The sequence below is a fragment of the Trachurus trachurus genome, assembly GCF_905171665.1.
Source record: "Trachurus trachurus genome assembly, chromosome: 9".
NCBI lineage: Eukaryota > Metazoa > Chordata > Actinopteri > Carangiformes > Carangidae > Trachurus > Trachurus trachurus.
The window spans coordinates 27,581,173-27,604,550 of record NC_139895.1 but is presented as its reverse complement, the minus strand read 5'-3'; the positions used below and the strand labels follow the sequence as shown (position 1 = coordinate 27,604,550).

The 23,378-nt window shown below is 43.4% G+C and overlaps 1 protein-coding gene across 1 annotated transcript; it reads left to right on the top strand.

Annotated features, from left to right (window-relative positions):
* Positions 1 to 1,175: 1,175 nt before the first annotated feature.
* Positions 1,176 to 20,039, top strand: LOC310990868 (rabphilin-3A-like; the record flags this gene model as incomplete). Its single annotated transcript, XM_083978399.1, has 18 exons — positions 1,176 to 1,398; positions 13,517 to 13,606; positions 13,731 to 13,742; positions 13,989 to 14,114; positions 14,264 to 14,393; positions 14,535 to 14,618; positions 14,708 to 14,876; positions 16,100 to 16,276; positions 16,393 to 16,566; positions 17,930 to 18,009; positions 18,154 to 18,228; positions 18,608 to 18,717; positions 18,859 to 18,985; positions 19,078 to 19,134; positions 19,256 to 19,410; positions 19,497 to 19,578; positions 19,712 to 19,808; positions 19,909 to 20,039. The coding sequence occupies exons 2-18, from the start codon at positions 13,533 to 13,535 to the stop codon at positions 20,037 to 20,039; spliced, it is 1,860 nt and encodes a 619-aa protein (XP_083834525.1). The 5' UTR covers positions 1,176 to 1,398; positions 13,517 to 13,532.
* Positions 20,040 to 23,378: the final 3,339 nt, after the last annotated feature.

Sequence of the window (23,378 nt, the reverse complement as noted above, 5' to 3'; positions counted from 1 at the left end):
AGTCTGCACTGTTTTACAACGGCCTATGGTTATGATAAACAGTTACAGAGCAGCAGCTAACCAAGAGCATTTGGTCCACCTCCTGCGCAGTTGGTGCTCTGACAACTTAATACTAAAATACGTTTTGATTGAAGTTTCCTTCTCATATTACTGCGGTTATGTGTAGGTCAAAATGTCTTAGATGGGATGATAGGATGCGTAGACCTCAGGCGTGAATACCATTCGTATTTTGAGGTTTTTTTTTAGTGACGCGAACACGGAAGTACGAAGCAGGTATCCTCTTGGTTCGCCTGCAGTCTTTTCTTGTCATTAGGTGTGGCAAACTACCCTAACAGTTTAAAATGCTCAATATGGGGTGAATCAAAGTTATTTTCACTGCGATTGTGTTTTTGCATCGTCTTATACCGACCCCGCTCTTATTACACACAAAACGTATCATATAATAACCGAAAATTGGCGATTTCCATCCTTTCCCTGGTGCAATTAATACTTGAGCCGTTAGATGGCGCAATGCCTCCACAGTAAAAGCATAACTGGAGGCATGCCCTGGCGTCGTGGATTTCAGTGGTTGTTTCTTCTGGATTAAATTTGTTTCTGCAAAACAATATATTTACTCAACTCATATGACTGGAAAGAAGGTATCTGCAAAGTTTATCATCAGGAAACATGAAGCTAATCCAATTAAGGATACCACATGTGTTTTCTGTCAATTGTCTGGTGGTCAATAATTGTGCAAGATTAAATAGCCTAAATAAATTTAAAAAACACACAAAATAAAAAAGTAAACGGCTCTTCATATAGAATTTGTAGCCTATAGCTCAATTCGATTATCACCCTTTTCAGTCAAATAACAACTTCCAACAGCCATAGGCTACCTTGTATAGGCTAATGTATAGACTATAGGCTATGGGCTATGTTGAAGCATGCCATCAATTAAAAATACTATGAACCACCACAGTCAACCCATTATCTTATAAACCTGTGAGTGACTTCTCAATGGAGTTGGATGGGCGATGAGACAAATTTAGCCACTATGCGCCTCTACAGAGACAATCTGATCAGGTGATGACTGTCCACTTAAGCATCAGTGTTATCACTTCAGATCCAGGGGTTTCCTTCCCAGGGTATCAAGGGCTTTCCATCCTCTCCACGCAGGAGAGAAGAAGACCAGTTCCCACGCACTGTGGAGATCCGCCGTGCCTCCAGCCAACAGACTACTCCTCCACGCAAAAGAAGGAAAAAAATAAATAAATAAATAAAACACGGGTTTTGGTGACAGGCACCATGCGCAATGACTGACTCTGTGGTCGGATCTAAGCGCTGCACAGAAATTTAGTCCGCATCATTCCCTGACAGCTCCCTGAGAGAGGAGGAAGAGAGACGGAGCTGCATTCTCAGGTAGGTTCTTTTTCTTTTTTTCTTCTTTTTTTACGATCTCCTTCGAAGGATCTTCAAACATTGCATCCTCAACCGAAAATTACTGTGAGGTTTGTGCGTTAGCCCAGTGACTCAGAGCATTAGTATTTCTCATTTACAAGTTGAATGAATGCAGCATTTCATTCACAAGATAGAGCAACTAGAGGAAATCTCTTACGAGGGAACATATTGCATTGCTTGTATTTATTAATTGGGATGAAACACATTTTCATTATGTTTATGAGCATGTTTCCCACTGAGTCATTTGAAAGGGAAGGGAGGAATTAATGCTTTTGTGAATGTATGCAATGCACTCAGTATGCATGGAGCTGCTGCTAATTAATATATGTGAGGCACCAGTCATATAAATGGATATTTGATTGATTCATTTGTTTTAGAGAAGACATGTCCTACTGGAAACATTGCTCTGCAGCAGACAGCAGGATGTTCATCTCATTCACGCAGAGGCACTGATAGAGCCTCTTATTTTGAATTGTTGCATTGATTTACTACGGCATGTTTTGGTGTTATGCTTATGTACTCAGTTCATTCATGAATGGACGATAAATATAACACCTGTGTAGGCCTGGCTGGTTTTGATCCCCTTCAAGAAAAATTAAAATAAGAGTGGTGACTGGCTGTACTACTGCAACACGGTGCTTCCTTGTTGCAGATCTGATATAAGAAAACAGACCTGGTAAGTCATGGGGGAGACTGTGTGGTTGCGGTCCCTGGGCGTTGCTGCAGGATTTTTTAGGAGCGCACACTGGGGCTTGATGTGCCTGCAGACTGGGAGACTGGGAGGAAAAAACATCAGTGGTGCCTTCAAATGCTGATCTGGGCAGGGCAGCGCTCAACTCCAGCTGTGCCACAGGACAGGTGTTTGAGCCACCTACTTGTTGTATAGTGTTACCTCATCCTGCACCGGTGGGTTGTTACACCAGGACATTAATTGTGTGTGTTGTAAACAGACTTATTGGACATTGTCCACTTAATTTCTGCTGGTGTTCGCACAGGAGTGGGACAGAAAATAGAAGCTGGAAATCCGCCTCCCAGTTCCACCATCTCCAACTCCTCCTACAGACCTGAAGCATGGGGATTAAATGGGGGAGGGGAGAAAAGACTGAATGAACAGTCTGAGAGATATCTGCAGCTGCCTCCTCGCACATGAGCACCCACAGTAGTGATTGGACGACACCCTTGTTTAAGCTGGTACCTCTCCCTCTGTATTTCTCTGTCTGTTTGACAGCCTCTCACTATTTTCTGCGCAGAGGAAGAATGAAATTGGCCAAGAGAGGAAAGATCAAACAAGAGAGAACAAGGCATGCAGAGCACTAGGAAACATGGGTGTTTAGGGAAAAGGTGAAAAAAGATGGAGGAATGAAGTAAGTGCTCTGCACACTAACTGCATTATTTAAAGCTGAAGAATACAAGGCGACTGCTCCCATAATCCCGTGTCTTCAGCTTGTCTTCCTCTCTAACCATGCTGTCTTTTCAACTGTGACTGTTAAGAACCATCCAAGCCAGATGATTCATCTCTGACAAAGTGCTGCCACGTTTCTTGATGATCCACTGACACTATTATTTCTGTATCGACTTGCTCTCCTGCATGGACTTTGAAATTCGGCACAGGTACATTCTACTACAAACACACGGACCGGTGGACACACACACACACATGCGTTTAATCATTCTGATTCTCATCTTCTGATCTTGCCGTTACCATGGCCACAGTTGGTAAAGGTGCATGACTCCATGTTCGTCTGTGCTCTTCACAATCCATATATGGAGCTTAGAGCCCAAATCACATGTTGTGCTCTAAATATCTGTTTTTCTCTGAGGTCCGCTGTTGAGCGCATTTATTCATATGTGTAGTTGGAGAGACGTTGTTCTCACATTTGTGGCTGCAGCTTCAGAAGGGAGTGGCTTCATCTTCAAATCCTCATCAGAGCAGTGGATGGGAATCGATTCACTGGCCTACGTGAAACATGCGATAAGATCTGCCTAAATGCTGTGGCACATTGTAAAAGGCAGATGTAATTAATATGGTCTTTAAACAAAGTCCCCCCAGGAGAGCAAGGAGTTAAAAATCCAAAGCAGACTGTGATTGAATCTGTACGCACCAGTATCTATATGCAACATTTCTTACCTACTACTCACAGTTTCCGACACTTACATTTAAATGATCATAATCACTTGTGTGCATAATGCTGTGGCTGCAGTAATGCTCTTGTCCCAGAGGCTCAGAATGACGTCCGAATAAACAAACTTTGCTTTTCCAGTCACATAGCCAAGCTTCCCAACAGGGGTTTTTGTCTCCATGGTTAGGCCAAGCTAATTTTTCATGTTGCAGTGTTTCCACACTAGACCACATTCTCGTTCGCCAAAAAGAGATCAGCTAAAAACACCCCGGGGTGTTGTACCTGCTGGTTTGCTGGGGGGACAAAAGGGAGGGTCAGATATCCGGCTGCTGAACGGTGCCAGAGCCTCAAAGCGGAGCAAAAGAATCATCACACTGAGGAACTGGTAGATCTTGTTTCTTTATATGTTGGAAAGCATGTAGTTTATCTCAACAGACCAGCAGCTGTAGGTTACGTCTGGTTAGTAGGAAATAGATGCACAGTGTTGTTGTTGTTTTTTTTCAATAGACCTTTATTGCGCTGATTTAATGGCCCTGTCTGCTAGCACTTGTTTCCTGGAGATAAGATGGGAGGAAAGTGAAGGAGCATGACTGGCCAGTGCATCAGCAGCCAGTTCTCAAAGTCCCACCTCTTACCTCTGGGACATACAAGGATGAATCACCGCCAGCTTAGCAAATGTGAGACTTACTGCAGGCTCTTGCTGGAGTGCAGTTAATTGAGTGCTCCGTGTCCAATAGCTGTTTACTTTTGTAGTTCTATAATAAGGCTTGGACAAAAACACTGAAGGACAGCATGTGGGTCAGCAGAGATTTTTCTCTATTTACTAGAAATGTGACATATAAGATACCCCCTGCTCATTCAGTGCAAGGTGTTGTGTTAAATTTAAGAATGAACACTGCGCCTGCCTGCCCAACCTCTTTAGGTCTGTTGGACTGCGCCAACAGAGATGGCAGGAAAACAGCATGGTAGCTTGTCGGTCACTGGATGGTCTTTCCTGTTTGTTCTCCAGCGATGCGGGACCTGGAGCCATGCCTGCCTAGAGGATGTAGCTGAGTGTGTTTGAAATGGTGGAACACACTCTCACATTTGAGAGGTGAAGAGTCTTCACAGATGGCTCCACAGATGGTCCCTGTCAACGCCACTGTCTGAGTGAAAACATGTCGAATCTGTCAATGCCACGCACCTAAAAGACCAACAAACATCAGCACTGTTTCCAAAAATAGAGCTCAATCATTTTTCAATCTGTCCGGCCCTATGTCATCTATTTCTTCCCTTATCCCGTTCTGTGCATAATGTCTGTTAAATATACGAGTACACACAGTGTGCACTAATTCCTTAAAGGGTGTAAGGCAATGGGGGTGGGAGTTGTAAATAATTAAAAAATGCTGAGTGATGTTTTCCTCCTGCAGTGGAGGGCTTCTTGGTGCAGCGCTTTACAATCTCGCCCAGGCCTCTCAGTGTGTTGGCATCTCACAGTCCTCTATGGGGGATGGATGGAGTTGGACGCCACGCAACTAGGGAGTGGGTGGATACCTTGTGTTTTTTGGTCCTTCCTACCCCGTCTCCACACTCACCCTGCAGGCCTGCTGTGTGAGCATTGGACATCAGCAGCTGACTGTGAAGAGTTAGTCTATCAGATCCAACGATCAATACGCAGAGACAGAGGAATGTAAATTAATTCTTTAACATCCAATCACCCATCCTGATTTCTTCCTGTTTTAGCAGATCAGCAGCTTGTATAGGGGAGCAAGGTGATGATAATTCTAGGGGCCCCAGTAGTCTAATCTTTGTTTGACTGAATTATTCTGCATAAGACCCTGACTAATACAATGCTGCATTAGCATCAAAACAAAGTAGGCTAGATAAAAAATGATAATACGTACGTAGTCTAAGAAAAAAAAGTGGAAAAGTCAGGGGGCAGGGGCTCGCTTTAGTATTCTTTCAGGGGGCCCAGAATTCCTAGCAACAGCCCTGTTCAAGATTTTTTTTTTTTTTTAACCATTGAGCTAAGTGTTAATTTAACTGAATGCTAACATGCTCATTGTGATAATGCTAACATGGTGATTAGCTGGTATGAAATGTGACATGTTCACCATCTAATTTCAGTGTTTTAACATCCTAGCATTCGTTAATTCGCACTTGCTGAGGCTGATTGTAGTGGCGTTAGTTTTTGGTCTAAAACCAGGGTATCGCTATATAAAAATTAAGCTGGTCTGTCCATCCATCCTCTGTGCAGGGTCAGGGGGGACTGGAGTCAATGCCAGCCGACAAAGGGTGAGGGTGGAGCACACACCGGACAGGTCACCAATCTATCACAAGGCTGATTGAACAACGCGCACTCAAATTAAAAATATATGGTTAATTTAGAGTCGTTCATGTTTTTTAACTAAGCTGCAGAACCTGGAGAGAACCCACGCAGAAACAGGGAGAACATGCAAACTCCACCCAGAAAGGGTCCCCAGGTCCAGGAATCAAACCCAGATGAGGAGGCGGAAGCTGGAAGGCGAGAGTGCCAACCCAAAGTTAGGAGATCTGTTGCCGATTTCATCCTCTTGAGAAAACGAATGTCTGCTTGTGATAATCTGCCTAATAGACGCTGAGACATTTTGGTCTCGACCAAAGGAGTAGACTGACCGGCAGACAGATGGTGCTTGTTAATGAGTTTTTACTGCTGGAACAAAGTCGATTTCCACTCACAACCCCTTTAGAAGGGTGTCCTAGTGTAGGCTACTAAGTGTACAACTTGTTCATGTGGCCTTGTCAGTATCAGTTTTGATGTTGGAAAGTTTGCTGTCCTTGAAAACAGTCTGCACAGACCTTGAATGTCTTTGACATGAGCATCACCAGCCCACATGTGTGTGTGGAGGAGAAGCAGGTTGTACTTTCTGATGACATGTAGCCTACGTGTGAGTCAAGGTATTGTCAACTTGCTCATGTTTTTGAGAACATTGTATTGAAGGCCTGTGGATGACTCATAATTCAACAATAACACAGCAATAGTCGTTAATGGGATTTACAGTCATTTTCCTAATGTCATCTCTTTATTCAATCATACAAGCTCTGTGCTTATAATTATCGTTGAGGCATTGAGGTCTAAATGGAGATAGCGTGATTGAATCTGATCTGAAAATTGCCTTCCCTCTGTCCTCTGCTTCATATTGGAAAATTGGACTCCTGATTGGCTCCGTATTTATAGATGTGAACGAGGAGGAGATTAAAATGAAAAAGAAATTGACTTTTTCAGTCTTCCCTCCTCAGGCATGATGTTCCAGATCACCACAGGACTTGAGTCAAAACTGTAGACCAGCCAAGACTCTCCTGTCTAAGGATCTCAGGCTGTGTCCTGTTTTATAATACATAAGAAAATCTGAGTTACTGCCAGGCCAGATGGTAGCGGAGGAAATATTAGAATGAAACAAAACATTTTATTTTTATCCTCTCATTTTATTTAGATTGAGATTTGGTTTCTATAATGTAAAATGTATACAGTGTATGCACTGTTGGGTGTTTGTATATTATATTTCATAATTTCAACAACAACAACATGTTGGCAGTATGGTAAACAAGAGTAGAAGACACAGCCACACATTACCATTATGCCAAATATCTATTTTTCACAATGATTATTCTTGGGTAGATGAATCCTTTTAGTGCTGCTTGGTGTAACTACGCTGTTCATAGTTTCACAACATAATAAATTATGAATGGAAATCCACACGGCAGTATGAGCTTAGTAATGGCAAAGTTTAAAAAATGTTACAGCTGAGCTATTTTTCACAGCACAGGGAGAGAGTGTGTGTATGGGCTGTAGGATTATTGGGTCTTTGACAGGAAAAAGCACGGCATGTTACAGCTGATGAAACATTAATGGTTACAGCTACCTGACAAAAATGTGTATGGTTTTACCAGGATTATTAAATCACTTTTGGTGTTCTGATATGAATACCAAGTGTGACATCTACTTAGCATTAGCACCTTGAAAAAATGGTGTGGAAGAAACTGCTGATCTGAGTCCACAGGGACTCTGCAGTGGCCACTGGTTCGGGTCGGTGAACGATTGTGTGCTGGCAACAGCAGAGTTTCAAGACGACCTCCATTATGCCTAAGTAAGGTTTAGCCCGAGGCAACAAAATACGAATGGAAACCTAATGAAAGGATAAATTAGAGTGAAACCAATTGTGCATTCATTGATCTCCAATTCTCATTAACCCATTTTAGAAATGTCCTTCCTGGAAGATGGCGAGGGAATTGTTGCCCTGGAATTTAAGTAAAGCATCATGTAGTGTTTCAACATGACTATATTCAATACATCTACAAATAGGGCACATAGCAGGTGTTGTCCTGTTTTGGTTTGGTGCTTCCTGTTGACTATTTGACAGTTACCTGCTCTGATAGGGTTAAATCTGTGGGCTGACTATATACATGCCATATAGTACCTTAAAAGTATCTGGTTAATTTACTTAAATATTATATAATTATATATTATATAATAATGGGCGCTCCTCTGGGGTATGAAATCCAGTCCTTTAGTTTCTAGTTAATGAGGTCAAAATAAGTAGCCTAGTTGAATAACCCAGAGTTAGACAGGGAACTGGGTTAGTTCTAGCATAGCCCGGTTAGACATTTTAACAGTTTTATCAAATCTTAAGAGTAAGATGTGGCTGCATGCCCATGATGACCTGTGAGGCCAGCTTTGTGTGTGAATGAGCTGTAGTTTGGGGGGTTTAGTGTTGAGCACTCATTTTTAAAGCTGTCTAATTTGTTTCACCCTTGTATTGTCGGAGACTTGGTAGCCTTTGTGTAGGCTATTGTGCGCACCCATGCTAAGGAAACTTTAGCTCAAGGGACAGTTTTGAGTGCTTGTTTGCTTGTGAGCTGTAATTTGTTTGTGCATTATTAGCACAGCTCTCTTTTTCCCCTTTGTGCAAGCTCAGAGTAAGTGGGACATTTAGTCTGTTTCTTCTACCTGGGGATGCAGGGCATTTTTTGGTTAGCAGGTTAGGAAGTGTAACTTCAGTGTGTATGCTCCTATCAAAGTATTTGTTTTTGTGCTGCCATCATTGCTTTTGAACTGGAGAGCTTTGTGAGAGCCCCATGACGCTAAGCAACTCTTCTGCAGTGCTTAGATCTTGGCTTTGTAGCTGACCACTATGGTACTGGTGTTCAGGGCAATTTAAGAATAGAAGAACTGTGGTTTGATTGATCATCAGGGCATATTGTAATGTGCGTAAAGGTTGAACTGCCAAATGAGGAGACTGATGCATGAAGCAGACCAGGTTGTGGCAGAGAGAGCAGGAAGTAGCTGAGGATAAAGCTCCAGGGTTGAGAGAGCTAGAGTTAAAGCTGCAGTTGAAACTTGAGTCAGAGATCGAGGCAAAAGAAATGGGGCAGTTAAGACCACATGAGCTGGAGAGGGAAAAACTAGGAGGAGAAAAAGGTAAAGGCTCAAGCAGGAAGTAAAGTGGCTGATTAGGGTGTTACCTCAAGAAGCACTTAATTTGATGTGGGTAAAAACATTTAGACCCTCCTTTTGTTTAATTTAAAAGACTATGAAAAGTGTTTTTCACATTTTGAACATGTGGCAAGCACTTTGGAGTGGCCAAAATACATTAATATTGCTGTTACACTGACCACAATCCTTTGATGTTCCTGTATCATATGTATAACTGCAACCAGAGGCTAATGCATTGGGCCAATATGGTTCAGAACTACAACCTTAAGATACGAAACTGCTTTGGTTTGGTGCTTCCTGTTGACAATTTGACACATATCAGCTTCCACTGGGCTGAGTCTATATAGGCCAGTCTACCTTTGTGGCTTTCTGGTTTGTTCACTTCACATGTAAAACTGTTTTTCCTGTCCATTAGTGTCGTGAACCAGCCGTAAAAGACTTGTTTTACTGTTGAATACAATAAAAATTCAGAGCTGCATTTAGTCTAATTATTTTCATTACTTTAACATCAATGTCACTGTCTATCAATGACTTGATTGATCATTTAGTCCATATAATGTCACAGAGAACACTGTGAAAAATGCCTGGCACAGGTTTCCAGGCCCCATAGTGACATAGTTTGCAGATCTCAGAGCCAAAATATATTCAATATATAATCAATATATACTCATAGGGTGACACCAAAGAAGGGAAACTCAGCACATCCATACACGACATGACAGCAGCTTAATGTTTGGCATTCCTCTTAAATAAATCACTTAACATGGGATTGATTATTTTCTGTGAATCAGCAACAGGATTAATTGCTAGATCATGATATGAAAACACTGGTGTAGAGCCTTTGTTTTGCTGATCTCAGTACAAGGGAGATGACCTTCTACCCACTGTCCCCATCCCCTCTTGAGTGCTGTATCCATAATCATCCCTGTTGGATCAATCCATCAATGCCCCGCTGACTTGTGGTCGCTCTGCTTGCTTCCTTCACTTCTCGTCTTCACAAGCAAGTACCAAATGAAAGAACATCAACTGTCAGCCATAACAAGGCGCTGGCGGTGAGTGTTTCCTCCAGTCATGTGTTTGACAGACAGTAATGAGTCATACACCTGTTAATGAGAGTCACATAACAGCATTAATCTGTGAAGGAGCCTGATAAAACCTGAAGCTAGTTACACACGCTTCAAGTATCCAAGGAGAATGCAGGTCTGTGTTTCTAAAAATGGATGGAAAATGTGTAGGGTTCGCTCAGGGAGTTGTGCATAGATACATCCCTGAGGATGCATACTGTAGATGCAGATTTGTATTGACTATATCTTCTCTGGCCCCCGAGGAGGAGACACAGGTTTCTAAATTGGTCCTCACCACCCCCATATGGAATTCTGTACGGGGGAGATCCTTCTGGGTGGATGACTTACAACGATCAAGCAGATGACTTTTCTTGAGAAATGCTCTCCCTCTGGTGTTTCCTGTTGTCATATTACACATGATCTGTTACAAGTCATGCCTGGTGTGTTTGTGCGGTTGCTGGGGACCACTTTGCAGAGCAGCACGTCACTTTGTTGGCCTTTTGTAAAGAATAAAAAGAAAGGAGAAGAAAACTGAAAATATCAGCTCCTCTCCAGAGAAAAACCCACCACCTGACTGAATCATCTCACATGGGAGGAAAACACGCACAAGATGACTGTTACACAAAGTCGCCGATGACGCAGATCAACAGCACAGGGGATGACAGTCTGAGGGTCACTGGTGACATAACGGCAGAATAACGAGGATCAATATGACATTTTTCACAAGACAGTCCCTTATAATTGGCCTTTACATATTTGAATCTGGACATTTAAAGCCCTTTGACATGAACACCCTCTCCGGCTGTGCGGTAGATTAAAACTAAGCAGCACTTTTCTATGTCTCAGGCATCAAAGCCTATGCTGACAGCTTTTTATGAGGAAAAAAAGTGGATGTGATTCTTCAGACTATCTCCTGAATGCTAATTGGATTGTCACCTCAGCAAAGAGTGCACTTCTGTGATGCAGTAACATCTTTCCCCAGCACCAGAGAGCTCTGACTTGTCTGAGTCAGTGATTACCCAGCCCAAGTCTGTATGCCCCCTCCCATTTGTCTCTCTCTCTCTCTCTCCATGCACCTCTCCAGGACAATCCTGTTCGACAAAAGTGGGATAATTAATTTTGGCAAGAGAAGCAGGGTCATGCTCGAGAGCCCCAGCGTAAACAATATATATACTATACAGCTGGAGTAGCGTCTGAGCCGTCAGATCGCTGCTGAAAAGTGGGAACAAAGACAAAAGCTCCCTGAAGACTGTTTTGCTCCCGTTGGCTGGATGCAGCAGCAGCATCAGAGGGAGAAGCCCACACCCAGAGTGGCTATTGATAGCTCAGCGAATTTGTTGTTATTCTGTGAATCCTGCAGGCAGTGCAGCAACAGATTAGAGCTCAAAAGGTATGCACCCTGATGTTACGCAGCATTATACGAGCAGCTGAACGAAGGAGACAGACTCGAGTCGCACCCCTCCCTTTTCACTCCCTCTTTAACTTTCTCCAAGGTTCCGTAGTGCGAGGTTTTTACCGCTGTGAAGAGCTGGACAAGTGAAACGTATTGATTTTCCTTTTAGCATCATCATCATGCATTCCCTGCTGTATCTCTCGCAATCTGTTCAACACAGTACCTGCACTTTCCTCATCCTGCACCATCATATTTCTCCATATTTGAGGCTCCAGAGGCTTTTAGTTCCTCTTGTTGCTTCTTTTCAGAGCGCACTGCTTCTCTCTGAATGCTGGTACTTCCCCTCAGGACATACGCTGTTGTATTCCCCCAGCATCTGGCTGGAGTGTCCCTCCATATATTGTCTGGCAGACACTTGGAGCAGCTCTAAGTCAGTTGCAAAGAGGCACACACACACACACACACACACACACACACACACACACACACACACACACACACACACACACACACACACACACACACACACACACACACACAGCAGTCTTGCCTATAGGCACTCGCCTCAGCGATCCCTGTTGACATCTTTGTATCATCTTTTCCATGTCACTCTGAGGTTAAGTTACATTGCTGATGTGTCATATGGACAGGGCTTTGGTAACAGCTGACAGCTCACTGTTTCCCTCTGCCGTCATTAACACTGGCATGTGTCGTCAGTCTGTTTTTCACACCATGTACACAAACGACTGCAAGAGCTTATCTCTCGTCATCATGCACTTAAAACACTCTGGTGACACAGCCTTTTGTAGACTCCCCTTCAGCAACAATGCCCTGCAAAAAAAAAAAAAAAAAAAAAAAAAAAACCAGACTCAGTTTCACCACGTGGAGTGATGGTAACGTCCTACACATCTGTTCATCAGCCTCCTATCAAACCCAACAGCACACCCAGCCCAGCCAGCATCCCTGGAAAAATAGTTGAGAACTGTAAATACACAAAGATCACTTTGGATAAAAAACTCCAGCTTCATCCACCACACTGTGAACAATCGGAAACGTCGGAGACAAAGACTCTTAGTCATTCCCGTCAGTAAAAGCACACTCCACCCATATATAATAATTAACCTCCCCCTCCTGCTATATGGAACCATCTGCTGCTTTGAAATGTGTAGACTCACAGTTTCCTCACAGTTTCACTTACAGCTGCTAAAATAATTGCCTTTACCACCCCCAATTTGTGAAACCTTATCTCCTGAGCCCTTATTTCAGAAGGCACATAAAAATATAAATGAATCCAACCAACTTCATTCACTGTGGCCACTAATGTGCAGGAGGTCTCACTTTATCATCAGTTTTACCCCCTTTGCCTCACGTGCACTAAACAACTCCATCCATGCAAGAGCCATCTGTGTAGTTTCTGCTCATATGTTCCACGTCCATCAGGTTTGTGTGTCACATCTTGGAAATGTTTTCCCTGTGTCCATCTACTGGTTAAATATGTCTGTGAAAAGATTTTGATGAAACAGACTTGCCAGGAGGAGATGGCACTGATTCGGCTGTAAAACTGGCACCAGGAAATGTGCTTACATTTCCACTGGTAACTGATATTTTGTTGCTATTTCAGTCGTGGCATGTAAATTCATAGGACGGACGAAGGGGAAGGGGAGGCAGTGATTATTATTTTTCCGGAAACTATTATGGATTTTTCTTCTTTTGCATCAGTTGTTTGGCTTGCGGAGGTCATCAATGGGTGGTCATCATTCATTTGGCTTTACATCAATGTCGCAACTTGCAAGTAAAGGAAATGTATCTGGTGACTTGCCAATTCAAGGTCAGCACTGTCCATCATGGCAGTTAAATCGGTACTGTTTAACCATGAGAGAAGGAAAGAAGATAGCTGTAAAATCACATGTGAGACAACAATCTTGAGCCCAATTACTTAATTGATAAAAACAGTGTTTAAGAGCTCTAAATCCAGAGATGCGATCAGTTAAAGTTGGTTTGACTGTGTCAGGCTGAATCAATCTCTGTCTTTCTCTCTGTCCACCTGCAGACTGCGATAGCGCAGCATGACGGACACGGTGATGAGCAGCAGCTCGGATCGCTGGATGTCCAACGACAGGCAGAGGAACATGCACGCCAGGTAAAGCACGATTGTCAGAGCGTTTTTTGTTGTGTCAACCGTTTGTGGCGGCGACATCGACACTTAACTGTGCCCTCCTTTCTTTCTCCTATAACATCTCGCTGATGTGTGATCTGTGACACAGTGAAAAGGAGCAGTAAGTAGATCAACTCCCACTCCACCACCTCTCATCCTCATTGTGTGTCTCTGCTCTTTAGCTCCTCAGAGAGCTGGGTAATGATGCTGACGCTGTGGATGAATGTTCAGTTCATTCATTCACTGCGTTCGCTCTGTTTGTTCAAACACTGAATGTTAAGTGTGTATGCAAATGTGCAATTTGATATCATCAGAGAGAAAAATCAAAGTTAGTGTCATCTCAACTGGAGACTCTGTTGATTGACAGGGGCAACTGGACTAAGAAGCCAGGCTCTGGTTCTGGTCAAGACCTGACGGATGAAGAGAAAGAGATTATAAACAATGTGATCGCCCGCGCCGAGAAAATGGAGGCCATGGAGCAGGAGAGAATCGGGTAAGAGACTGTGAAACATGCAGAGGTTTCCCACGATATGCGTATGTGAAAACAAGTTGACCTGTTGAGACTGATGACACGCACACATTTGGACCTAGTATAATCAGCAGTGACATTTTAAGTCAGATTTCACTCTGTGATGCTTACAGGCGCTTGATAAACCGCCTGGACGACATGAAGAAGACTGTGTGTGGGGATGGACTGTCCCGCTGTTTGCTGTGTGGGGAGCAGCTGGGCTCACCTGGGGTCAGCTCAGTGGTGTGTGAGGACTGCAAAAAGGTAGGTAACGAGTCAGCCAATTACTACAAGGGGAAAACTAACCAGTCCTCCACCGCCGCAATTCACACAGAACACAATAGGTCACGCAATATGTAATGAGACTGTAAATGGCAGAAGTCTTTATTTTCTCCTGTCGTACAGAACATGTGTACCAAGTGTGGTACACAGTGCAGCAGTCGGCCACGCGCCGTGTGGCTCTGCAAGATCTGCAGAGAGCAGCGAGAGGTGAGCTCTTCACACCAGTGAACACGTAACAGAACTGAATTGTTGGAAAAAACTGTAACTCGCTATCTGTTTTTTTTCTGTTTTCTCAGGTGTGGAAGAGGTCTGGTGCATGGTTCTTCAAAGGTTTTCCCAAGCATTTCCTGCCGCAGCCCATGGCATTATCTAAAGTTAAAGAGACAGGTGCCCAGGGGGCGGCGGAGCCCCAGGGGCCTCCAGCCTCTGGGCCCAGGGACACAGTAACCCAGCCACAACCAGCAGGTAAACACAGCCAAGATTTCCCTCTCCAGCCTTTGTCTGCGGTTCTTTTTCAGCCATTGTGAGTTTTCTCATGAGGTGACTGGAAGGAGCTTTTCACCATTGTTGATTGTCTTGTTTAGATTGTCAGCTGGTTTGCGTTGCGTCTCTCTGAGGTCGGAGTCAGGCTGCTGCTGCTTCTGTTTTTAATATCTACCTCTAAATCTTTACAACGGGATCTACCAAACGACCCCAAACTGCATCTGAGACTTCCATTTCTCAGCAGTGCTGCCTGTTGTGATTTCATATTGAACAGGAAATTTAATTCAACTCACTTTTTGTGGAAGGAAATAAACTAAACACTACAGCGAGTGTGCAAATTCCTCAAAACAGGATACTTTTCAGAAGGGGATAAAACCAGATTAGGACATATTATGGAAATAGCATCTAAGCTGAAAGCCCTTGGGTGGGCGTTTCCCCTGGCAGACTCACATCTGACAACCTGAGTAGAAAGCGCTATACTGTATAAACTACAAACGATGTGTCTTTACAACATTCAGCATTTTGGAAGTCCCATCATGCTTTTATGATATATACAATTACAATTTTGACCATAAAAATAGGCGTGTCAACTCAAACACCAGGGATATACAGCATATATATTTTTAATTTCAGTCTGACTATTTTCCAACGGGCCACCTCTTCAGTCTCATTAGTTCGGCATCTGTACACAAGTCTTTTGGCAATCCCGCCTCTCATTGCTCTTTTCCCAAGCATCAAACCTTTTATCAGCTTCCCAAATTTGGCAGTAAGCTACCGCCCACTGTTGCAGTGGAGGGGGGTGAAGAGCTCAATTAAGCTGTCGGAAGGTGCACGCTGTGACATGCGATGAGCCTCCAGGTGGTGCTGGCATGATGGGTCACATTGTATCATTTTGCACTTTCAGCGTGATTACCTGCGCAATGCGATTTGCCCATAAAACAGAGGGGTAGTTCGAGCAGACAGGGAATATATGGCTGCTGCATGTACAGTAGTCGATAGTCGGCCGACACAGCTTGTTGTAATGTATGTAGGTCAATGCCTTTGCAACGAAAAAGCTGCAACATCAAAAGTATGCAGAGGGACTAGGGAGTATTACAGATTCCACTGCAGTAGGGGCCTGGAGTGGTGTGATTATGCGTGTCTCCCTAATGTATAGCGTATGTCTGCGTGTTTACTGTATTACGCTATTCACATTTTATTTTTAGGACCAGAGCCGCAGGGCCGTGCTGGTTATCCACCTGTGGCCCCTAAACCATCAGCCGTGAGCATGGCCACGGGTGGGGCTGGTCCTCAAGAGGGCAGCCCAGTGGTGATGAAGAAGATGGTTCCCGTCCAGAGCTCCAGGCCGCAGCCTGCCGCATCAGTCAGCATGGCCCAGCAGGGTGAGAGACAGCTAGGAAACAATCTCTGTCAAGCCTCAAGCATTGGCCAAATACTGGCTCCCCAGTGGGGGGGTCGTTTGGTGCAGTCAGTCTCATGTGATCCATTGTGGTTGTAGGTCCAGATGGAGGTGCTTACTCCTCCGGTGCAGCTCCTCCAGAGCAGAGAGCGCCTCCTGCAATGAGAGAGGACAGGAGGCAGCCCGCAGCCCACGCCGCTGTTCCCGCCCGACAGCAGCCTCCCCCAGCCGAGGAGGAGGAGGAGGCCAACGACTATGACTCTGATGAAGCCAGTGAGTGCACCATCTGCTCACGCTTCTCATGGAGTAGTGTGGCTGATGTGTCTAGTTTCATTTCACCTCATGTTCAGCTTGACATTGATGATTTCTTCCTGCTCGTTTCAGGTAAATAGAAGCAGATGGGGTGTGTGTTTCTTTTGTCAATAGAGCCAAACATATTGTAATATAGCCTCGTATTGGGCCCTGATGACCTTCGTTTGGCAGCATTTCTGTTCCCCTTAGGGAATCCAAGTGTTGATGCTTGACTTCTGTCTGGAAACAATTCATATCTATAAATTGCTCAATAGTCACGACAAACAGCAAAAATGGTTCTGGCAGTATCTATTGAGCAGGGTAGAAAATGATAAATGATAAACACCATATGTTACTGAAGCATGAAAATCGATGTCTAAGGAACTAAAGCAGAGGAAGATGTGTATCAGGACATGATTCGCTAAATCAATAGTGATGTATAAGCTATGTAATCGGTTTTTTTCTTCTTTCTTTCGTGTATCCCATATCCCATGGTGAGAATGGTGCCATGTCATTCATGCCTTGCGCCTGCAGCATCAAGCGGCCTGCATTCATTCTCTGGGGGACTGGGCATTAATTTGTTTTATTGAGGTCTGGGAATATGGAGCTGTACAAATAATTTGCCATACACCGGGGCTGACAGGATATAGATTCCCCATGTGTTCGATCCAGTCCCCTGTGCTGGGAGGGGAAAATGGCAGAAATAGCACTGGTTTTCATGTGGCTGTTGGAGTTAAGATGATGGGAACAGCAAAGGCCAGTGGTGCTGACTGGTTACAGGAGCTCAGCTGGTTATAACCTGTGTGATTTTCTTAGTGAATCTCAGCCCAGACAAGTTTAACAGTTATATAAGAAATAAATTAACAAATGACATTTGATTATTTTGTCCCCCAACAGCTATGCTTGGCAATGAAACTCCTTCAAAACTGTGTGGGCAGCACTTCAGCATTTTTTTTTTTTTATAACCCAGATCCTTATTTTCTGAAAGCCTCCCTTTGAGATTTGAGTATTTATGTGGTTTCTTTTATATCACATAACCCTGATGTGTAATAAGATTTTTCAGTTATTTACTTAATGTTAGGTTTAGGTTTACTGAAGAAGGCTGTGAATGTTTCATGAATGAAGGTGAAGAAATCACTTGTTACTTTTTGATCTGTCTTTTCTGACCACTCTGGGCTGGCACTTGTTCTCCCTTCTATTCACAGATGGAGAGTTGTTTAATTACAAGAGCGTACTTCCCTTTATATCCCCTTTTATCTCTTTCTATGTACACTTTAAATTATTCAAGAGCAGACCTGCTGTCTCTCAGTGGTCTAATGTGACGACTGCTCTGGGTCTCTTTCAGCCACTCTGGGCTCTCTAGAGTTCAGCCTGCTCTACGAACAGGAAAGCAACAGCCTCCACTGTAGCATCCTCAAGGCAAAGGTACCACTGTCGTCCTCATTCTGCAACACAGCGGCACAATTGCAATCAAGTGGTTTATGTTAAAAAGCTCCTGAATGGCACTTTAGCTTAATTGGTCTGTGCTGTTTGTGGTGATGAGATGGACACCGTGCTGTTTCTCCTCAGGGACTGAAGCCAATGGATTCAAATGGACTGGCAGATCCTTATGTCAAGCTCCATCTGCTGCCAGGAGCTAGTAAGGTAAAATACACACTTTTTTCCATATTAAGCATTTACTCCTTTTTAAAGATTGTTTTACCTTAATAGCCTGCTAAGCAAGAAAGGAAGGGTGGTGATTTTAGACCCCACTGGGTGGTGAGGGATCGTTCTGGCAGCTCAAGCCTGACACCTTGTGGACCCAGTTGACAAAATCTTATAAATCGGCGGACGGATGATGTCTGGAAATTAAGTCATTCAAGTAAAAATTGAAGTGAGGGAGCATTGTTTGTAGAGTAGAGTGTGAGTATATTGTGCTTTAGTGTAGGTCTGAGGTGCAAAAACACTTTTTGGTTGGAAGCAACACAAGATAACCCAAAGATATTGTGACGTCTTATGTCCTGATCCTTCCTTCATCAAACAGTCAAACAAGCTGCGCACGAAGACTTTGAGAAACACCCGCAACCCTATGTGGAGTGAGACGCTCACCTACCATGGCCTGACGGATGAGGACATGCAGCGTAAGACCCTCAGGTGGATGCTCCTTCATCAGACACTCCCTCAGCTGCAGCAGCAGTAGCACCGTTCATTCATGTTTCCCTCTCCTAAAGATGCACCTTTAGGCCACTTGTCTAAGGCTGGAGCAGATTTAAGCATCTCGTTTGATTTCCACAGGCTGTCTGTCTGTGATGAAGACAAGTTCGGGCACAATGAGTTTATTGGGGAAACCCGAGTGGCGCTGAAGAAATTGAAGATGAACCAGAAGAAAAACTTTAACGTGTGTCTCGAGAGGGTTGTCCCTGTGAGTGAAACTCAATTGTAGTCAAACAGCGCTTTGTTCTCCTTGTCTGAATCTCTTATTGACCGGGCGTAATCTTGTTCCCTGCTTCACAGACGAAGAGAACTGCAACAGCTGGAGGAGCCAGAGGCATCTCTCTCTACGAAGACGAGGCAATGCCTTTTTTATTTCCCAGCATGTCTAAACATGGCAGATTCCAACAGAAGTAGACATAAAAGCTTATCAGGAATCCTAATCGGCTATATATCTCTTTTTCCACCTCTCTTCTCTTAGTCGGCGAAAGATGGCGGAGAAGTGGAAGAGCGTGGTCGGATCCTGATCTGGCTCATGTACAGCACCCAGCTGAACCGCCTCCTTGTGGGCGTCGTGCGCTGCGTTCACCTTGCTGCCATGGATGCTAATGGCTACTCTGACCCATATGTCAAAATGTAGGTAGAGGAGGTACATTCAGCTTGTCTGTCTCTGACTCTTGATGTGACATAAATGAAATTTCATATGTCTGTCTAATTTACAGATGTCTAAAACCTGACATGGGGAAGAAGGCCAAGTGCAAAACACAAATCAAAAAGAGGACTTTAAACCCAGAGTTTAATGAGGTTTGTAAGAGCGTTCACAGTGAAAGGCAACTAGCTTTTTATCCAACTTCTGTATTTTTATATTTTCTCTGACTCAGGTATTGAAAAAATTTGGAATTCATGAGTAGCCTAAATGTCCCGCTTTCAATTTCAGGAATTCAGCTATGACATCAAACACAGTGAACTGGCCAAGAAGACTTTAGATATCTCCGTGTGGGATTATGATATCGGGAAGTCCAACGACTACATTGGTAAATATTTGATCATCGCCGCTGCTTTGCTGCAATCGATGTGAAATCCTCCCCCCGCTCACCTCGCTGCCTCTCACACCTCACTTTCTCCCCCCGACAGGTGGGTGTCAGCTGGGAATCACCGCCAAAGGAGAGAGGCTGAAGCACTGGTACGAGTGTTTGAAGAACAAGGACAAGAGGATTGAGCGCTGGCATACCTTGATGAATGAGAATCACGTCGCTAGTGATTAACCACTCTTTCACCCCAGTGCAGCATGAGCTATCCTCCCTTACTTGGTTTGCATTCACCTCTGAGAGCACTTGTTTTCCCCCCACTCATTTTGTTGTGTTTATCTATTCTCTCGCTACCTGACCATCACACAGGCACTGCTCGCATTGATCCTTTACCCCTGATGTAGTATATACTCTTCTTTCCTGTCTTCTTATTAACAATTTCTCTGCCTGTGCTGATACTTAATCTGCCTCTGGGACAAAATCATGGCATAAATGAATTAGAGATTTCATTAAATGTAACCAAGACATCTGTCGACGAACAGCTGCATAAAGACCATCATGCCTGTCAGTGATGTTATAGGCTAATAGTGTGCTGAACTTGACACATTCTCCGCTAAAGGAAATAAAGTTTGAATTGCACTGGCACAGGACAAGAAAAGCAATATGATATGGTGTCTGAGGTCAAAAGCGATTGTCAGGCTCATAAATGCTTCATGCCTGAAACTCATTAGATTGTCAGGGTTATCAATTTTGATTTTTCTTGTGATTAAAACATGCGTATTGTGACACTTGAACTGTTTGAGCATGCCGAGCCACTGACATAAGAAAAGACGCAGCTGCACCTTAAGATATTTCAACTGTGCCCACTGGCCTGCACATAGTGTATATTTCCATGAAGAAATGTTTACATACTGATACATTGCTCAGGTTAGGATAGACATCTGATAGACAGATGATTCATAAGTCAGTGGACCATGAGCTAAAATGAACCTTTCATCAGTTGCTGTTAATTTGTTATTGGAAATTATAGCACACTAGTTGAACATTAGGAGTTTTTATGTATGGTTATTCAAGCTGTGAATTTTGAGTTGGTGGGAAGTATTATCTGCTTGATTAGAGGAGGTGAAACGTGACCAACAGTGTTTATTTTTCATGTTTATTTCTTAGTTGTGGTTAGATTTGGTGGGAAGAAAGGGTTCTCCTACCTGCTACCTGTTCTCTTCTGAAGCTCGCGGTTCACTCTGACACCTCAGAGGTTTTCTACTGCAGTGTTTACACTGAATGCACACACAGTGATGTTTCTTACAGGTTTTCCGTAACAAATTTGGCTGCTCTGCTTCAAAGTGAGAGATGGCGGAACAGGTTATGTCATAAGTATGTGCAGCTTTACCTGCATGCACTGTGCTCGTGACTCTAGTGTGCCTGGGGCAGTGGTGGCCCGCTTTTACATCAACGCACCCTTTGCACAAAGCAGGGCGCTTTCCCCACTGCCGCGTCCCAGTCATTCAAAGCTTTAGTGTGTGTTTGTTCACTAATCACAGCAAACCAAGGAAAGCACACCTTACAAAGTGGAATGACCTCAATTTATACAGCTGTTTGCAAGTTATTCCAATGTCAAAGCAAAGATGAAAACAAAAAAACCTATGCATGAAATGTCTTGTGGTTCAAGATATATATACTTTGTAAGAAATTAATGCTATTGTAAGTCCATTAATGTTTACACTTCTTCCCCATAACATTCCTGTTGATACTTTAAACACAAGAGGCCATATGCTGCATGACTATGATGACTATGATCGGTGTAATCTGAATAAGATGGTCTGATAGCATTCACAAGATAAATTTATGATAAACTGAGCACATAAACAAAGAACAAGACCTAATCCAACTCTATCAGTAGCAGACACTGAGATTGTTCTCATTATTTGAAGGAAGCCCTCTGTACATTCATACACTCAAATCCCTCCAGAGTCCTGTTTCCTCTGTAAAACTACTCTGCCCCCCTGTGGCAGGGATCGAGACAACCGTCATTACAGCTTTACAGGCTGTCCTACATTGTGCTACTTCAGCTACAGTGATCATCACATGATGATCAACATAAATTATAACCAATATAGATATATATTATTTTTAAAAAACACACAGGCTTCTCTCTAAGCTAAACCTATAGCTGTCTTCTACTTGATTCTGCCCTTTCAGTGGAATGTTTCTTGGTTTATCTCTGTATCTGTAAATAGATAGTGCATGCACTGGAATTATGTATGTTTGCAAATAACTGTGCATGTAAAGATTTTGCAGAGAGTTTACACAGATCAATAAAATCTAATGAAAAATGACAGTAAGCCTCGTGTGTGATCAGTGAGGATGGATTCTGAGGTAAAGGGGAACAACACATCCACTCATAAATTAGACAATGGTAATTAAATGAGCTCAAATAGCAGGCAACTATCCAGGGGCGGACTGGGACAATTTGATACCATCCCAGGCCACAACCACCAGATTCACGCTCCAAGACTGAGTTACGTTGGGTGCCTATGAGTTCAAAATAATAAAGCAAAGGCTCCACTTTCAATGCATGCAGTCCTCACTTTGTTGACATGTCAACTGAATAACATGTGCCCACACACACCTTTTTCTGTTTCTTTTTCCTACAAAATAAAAGTTTATGTTGTTCTGCAATAATTTGTAGCCTACTCAAATCACATCAAATGAAATTTTGTTTACCTGCTTTATGCAGGTGAACATGATTTCTATTCTATATCATTTAGCCTACCACTATAATTTTAATGTGCAGGCTGCACATTTAGTAGGCCTAAATGAAATAAAATACTTGAGACCAGTCCTATTTTTAATAACAGGTACCAGACTTGTAAATTTGATCACTGTGTGCATCTTGTAGAAGAGTTATCCAGTTTACAAAATACAAAAGAATGGGACTGTCCAACAAGGAATATGGCTATGAGCCCTATGGCTATGAGCCCTAACTGTGCGACATCTTTATAAAATCATAGGCCTATATAGCCACTATAAGTCAGTCAGGACAACAAGACTATAAGTTTGCACCAACCGCAAACTACTCCAGTTTTAAGGCAGCTCTGCACCTTCCTTCCAATATGTTTAGACTGTAGCCCAGTGTTATTTGGTTCTGTAGAGTAGGCCTAGCCTATAAACGAAGCTACGCATGCACACTAACTGAAGCAGTAAGGTGTGACTCATCTCCGCAGCAGACCAATAAGAAGACCCTCTAACCCAACAACATCAACCTCAGACACTAATGACTTTCCTGAACAGAGGCAGGCTCCTTGAAACAGACAGGTGCTCTTCATGCATAGGAATCTAAAACCTCAGCTCGGTCTTAAACAGGATTGGTTATAGCCTATTACTCCACTTTCACAGTGAGATGCAAAGCAGATTCCTACAAGTTCTTCTCTCCCTATCATGGCTCCTTTTTTCAAACGCACAAGTTGCCGTCGGAGCAGGTCTCTCCTGTGTCAGATCAAGTCCTGCAGATGCTGATGGTCAGACTCGCATTACTTTCCTGCGGGAGGACCCGGCCGGTCTGCGCTCCTTGTACCT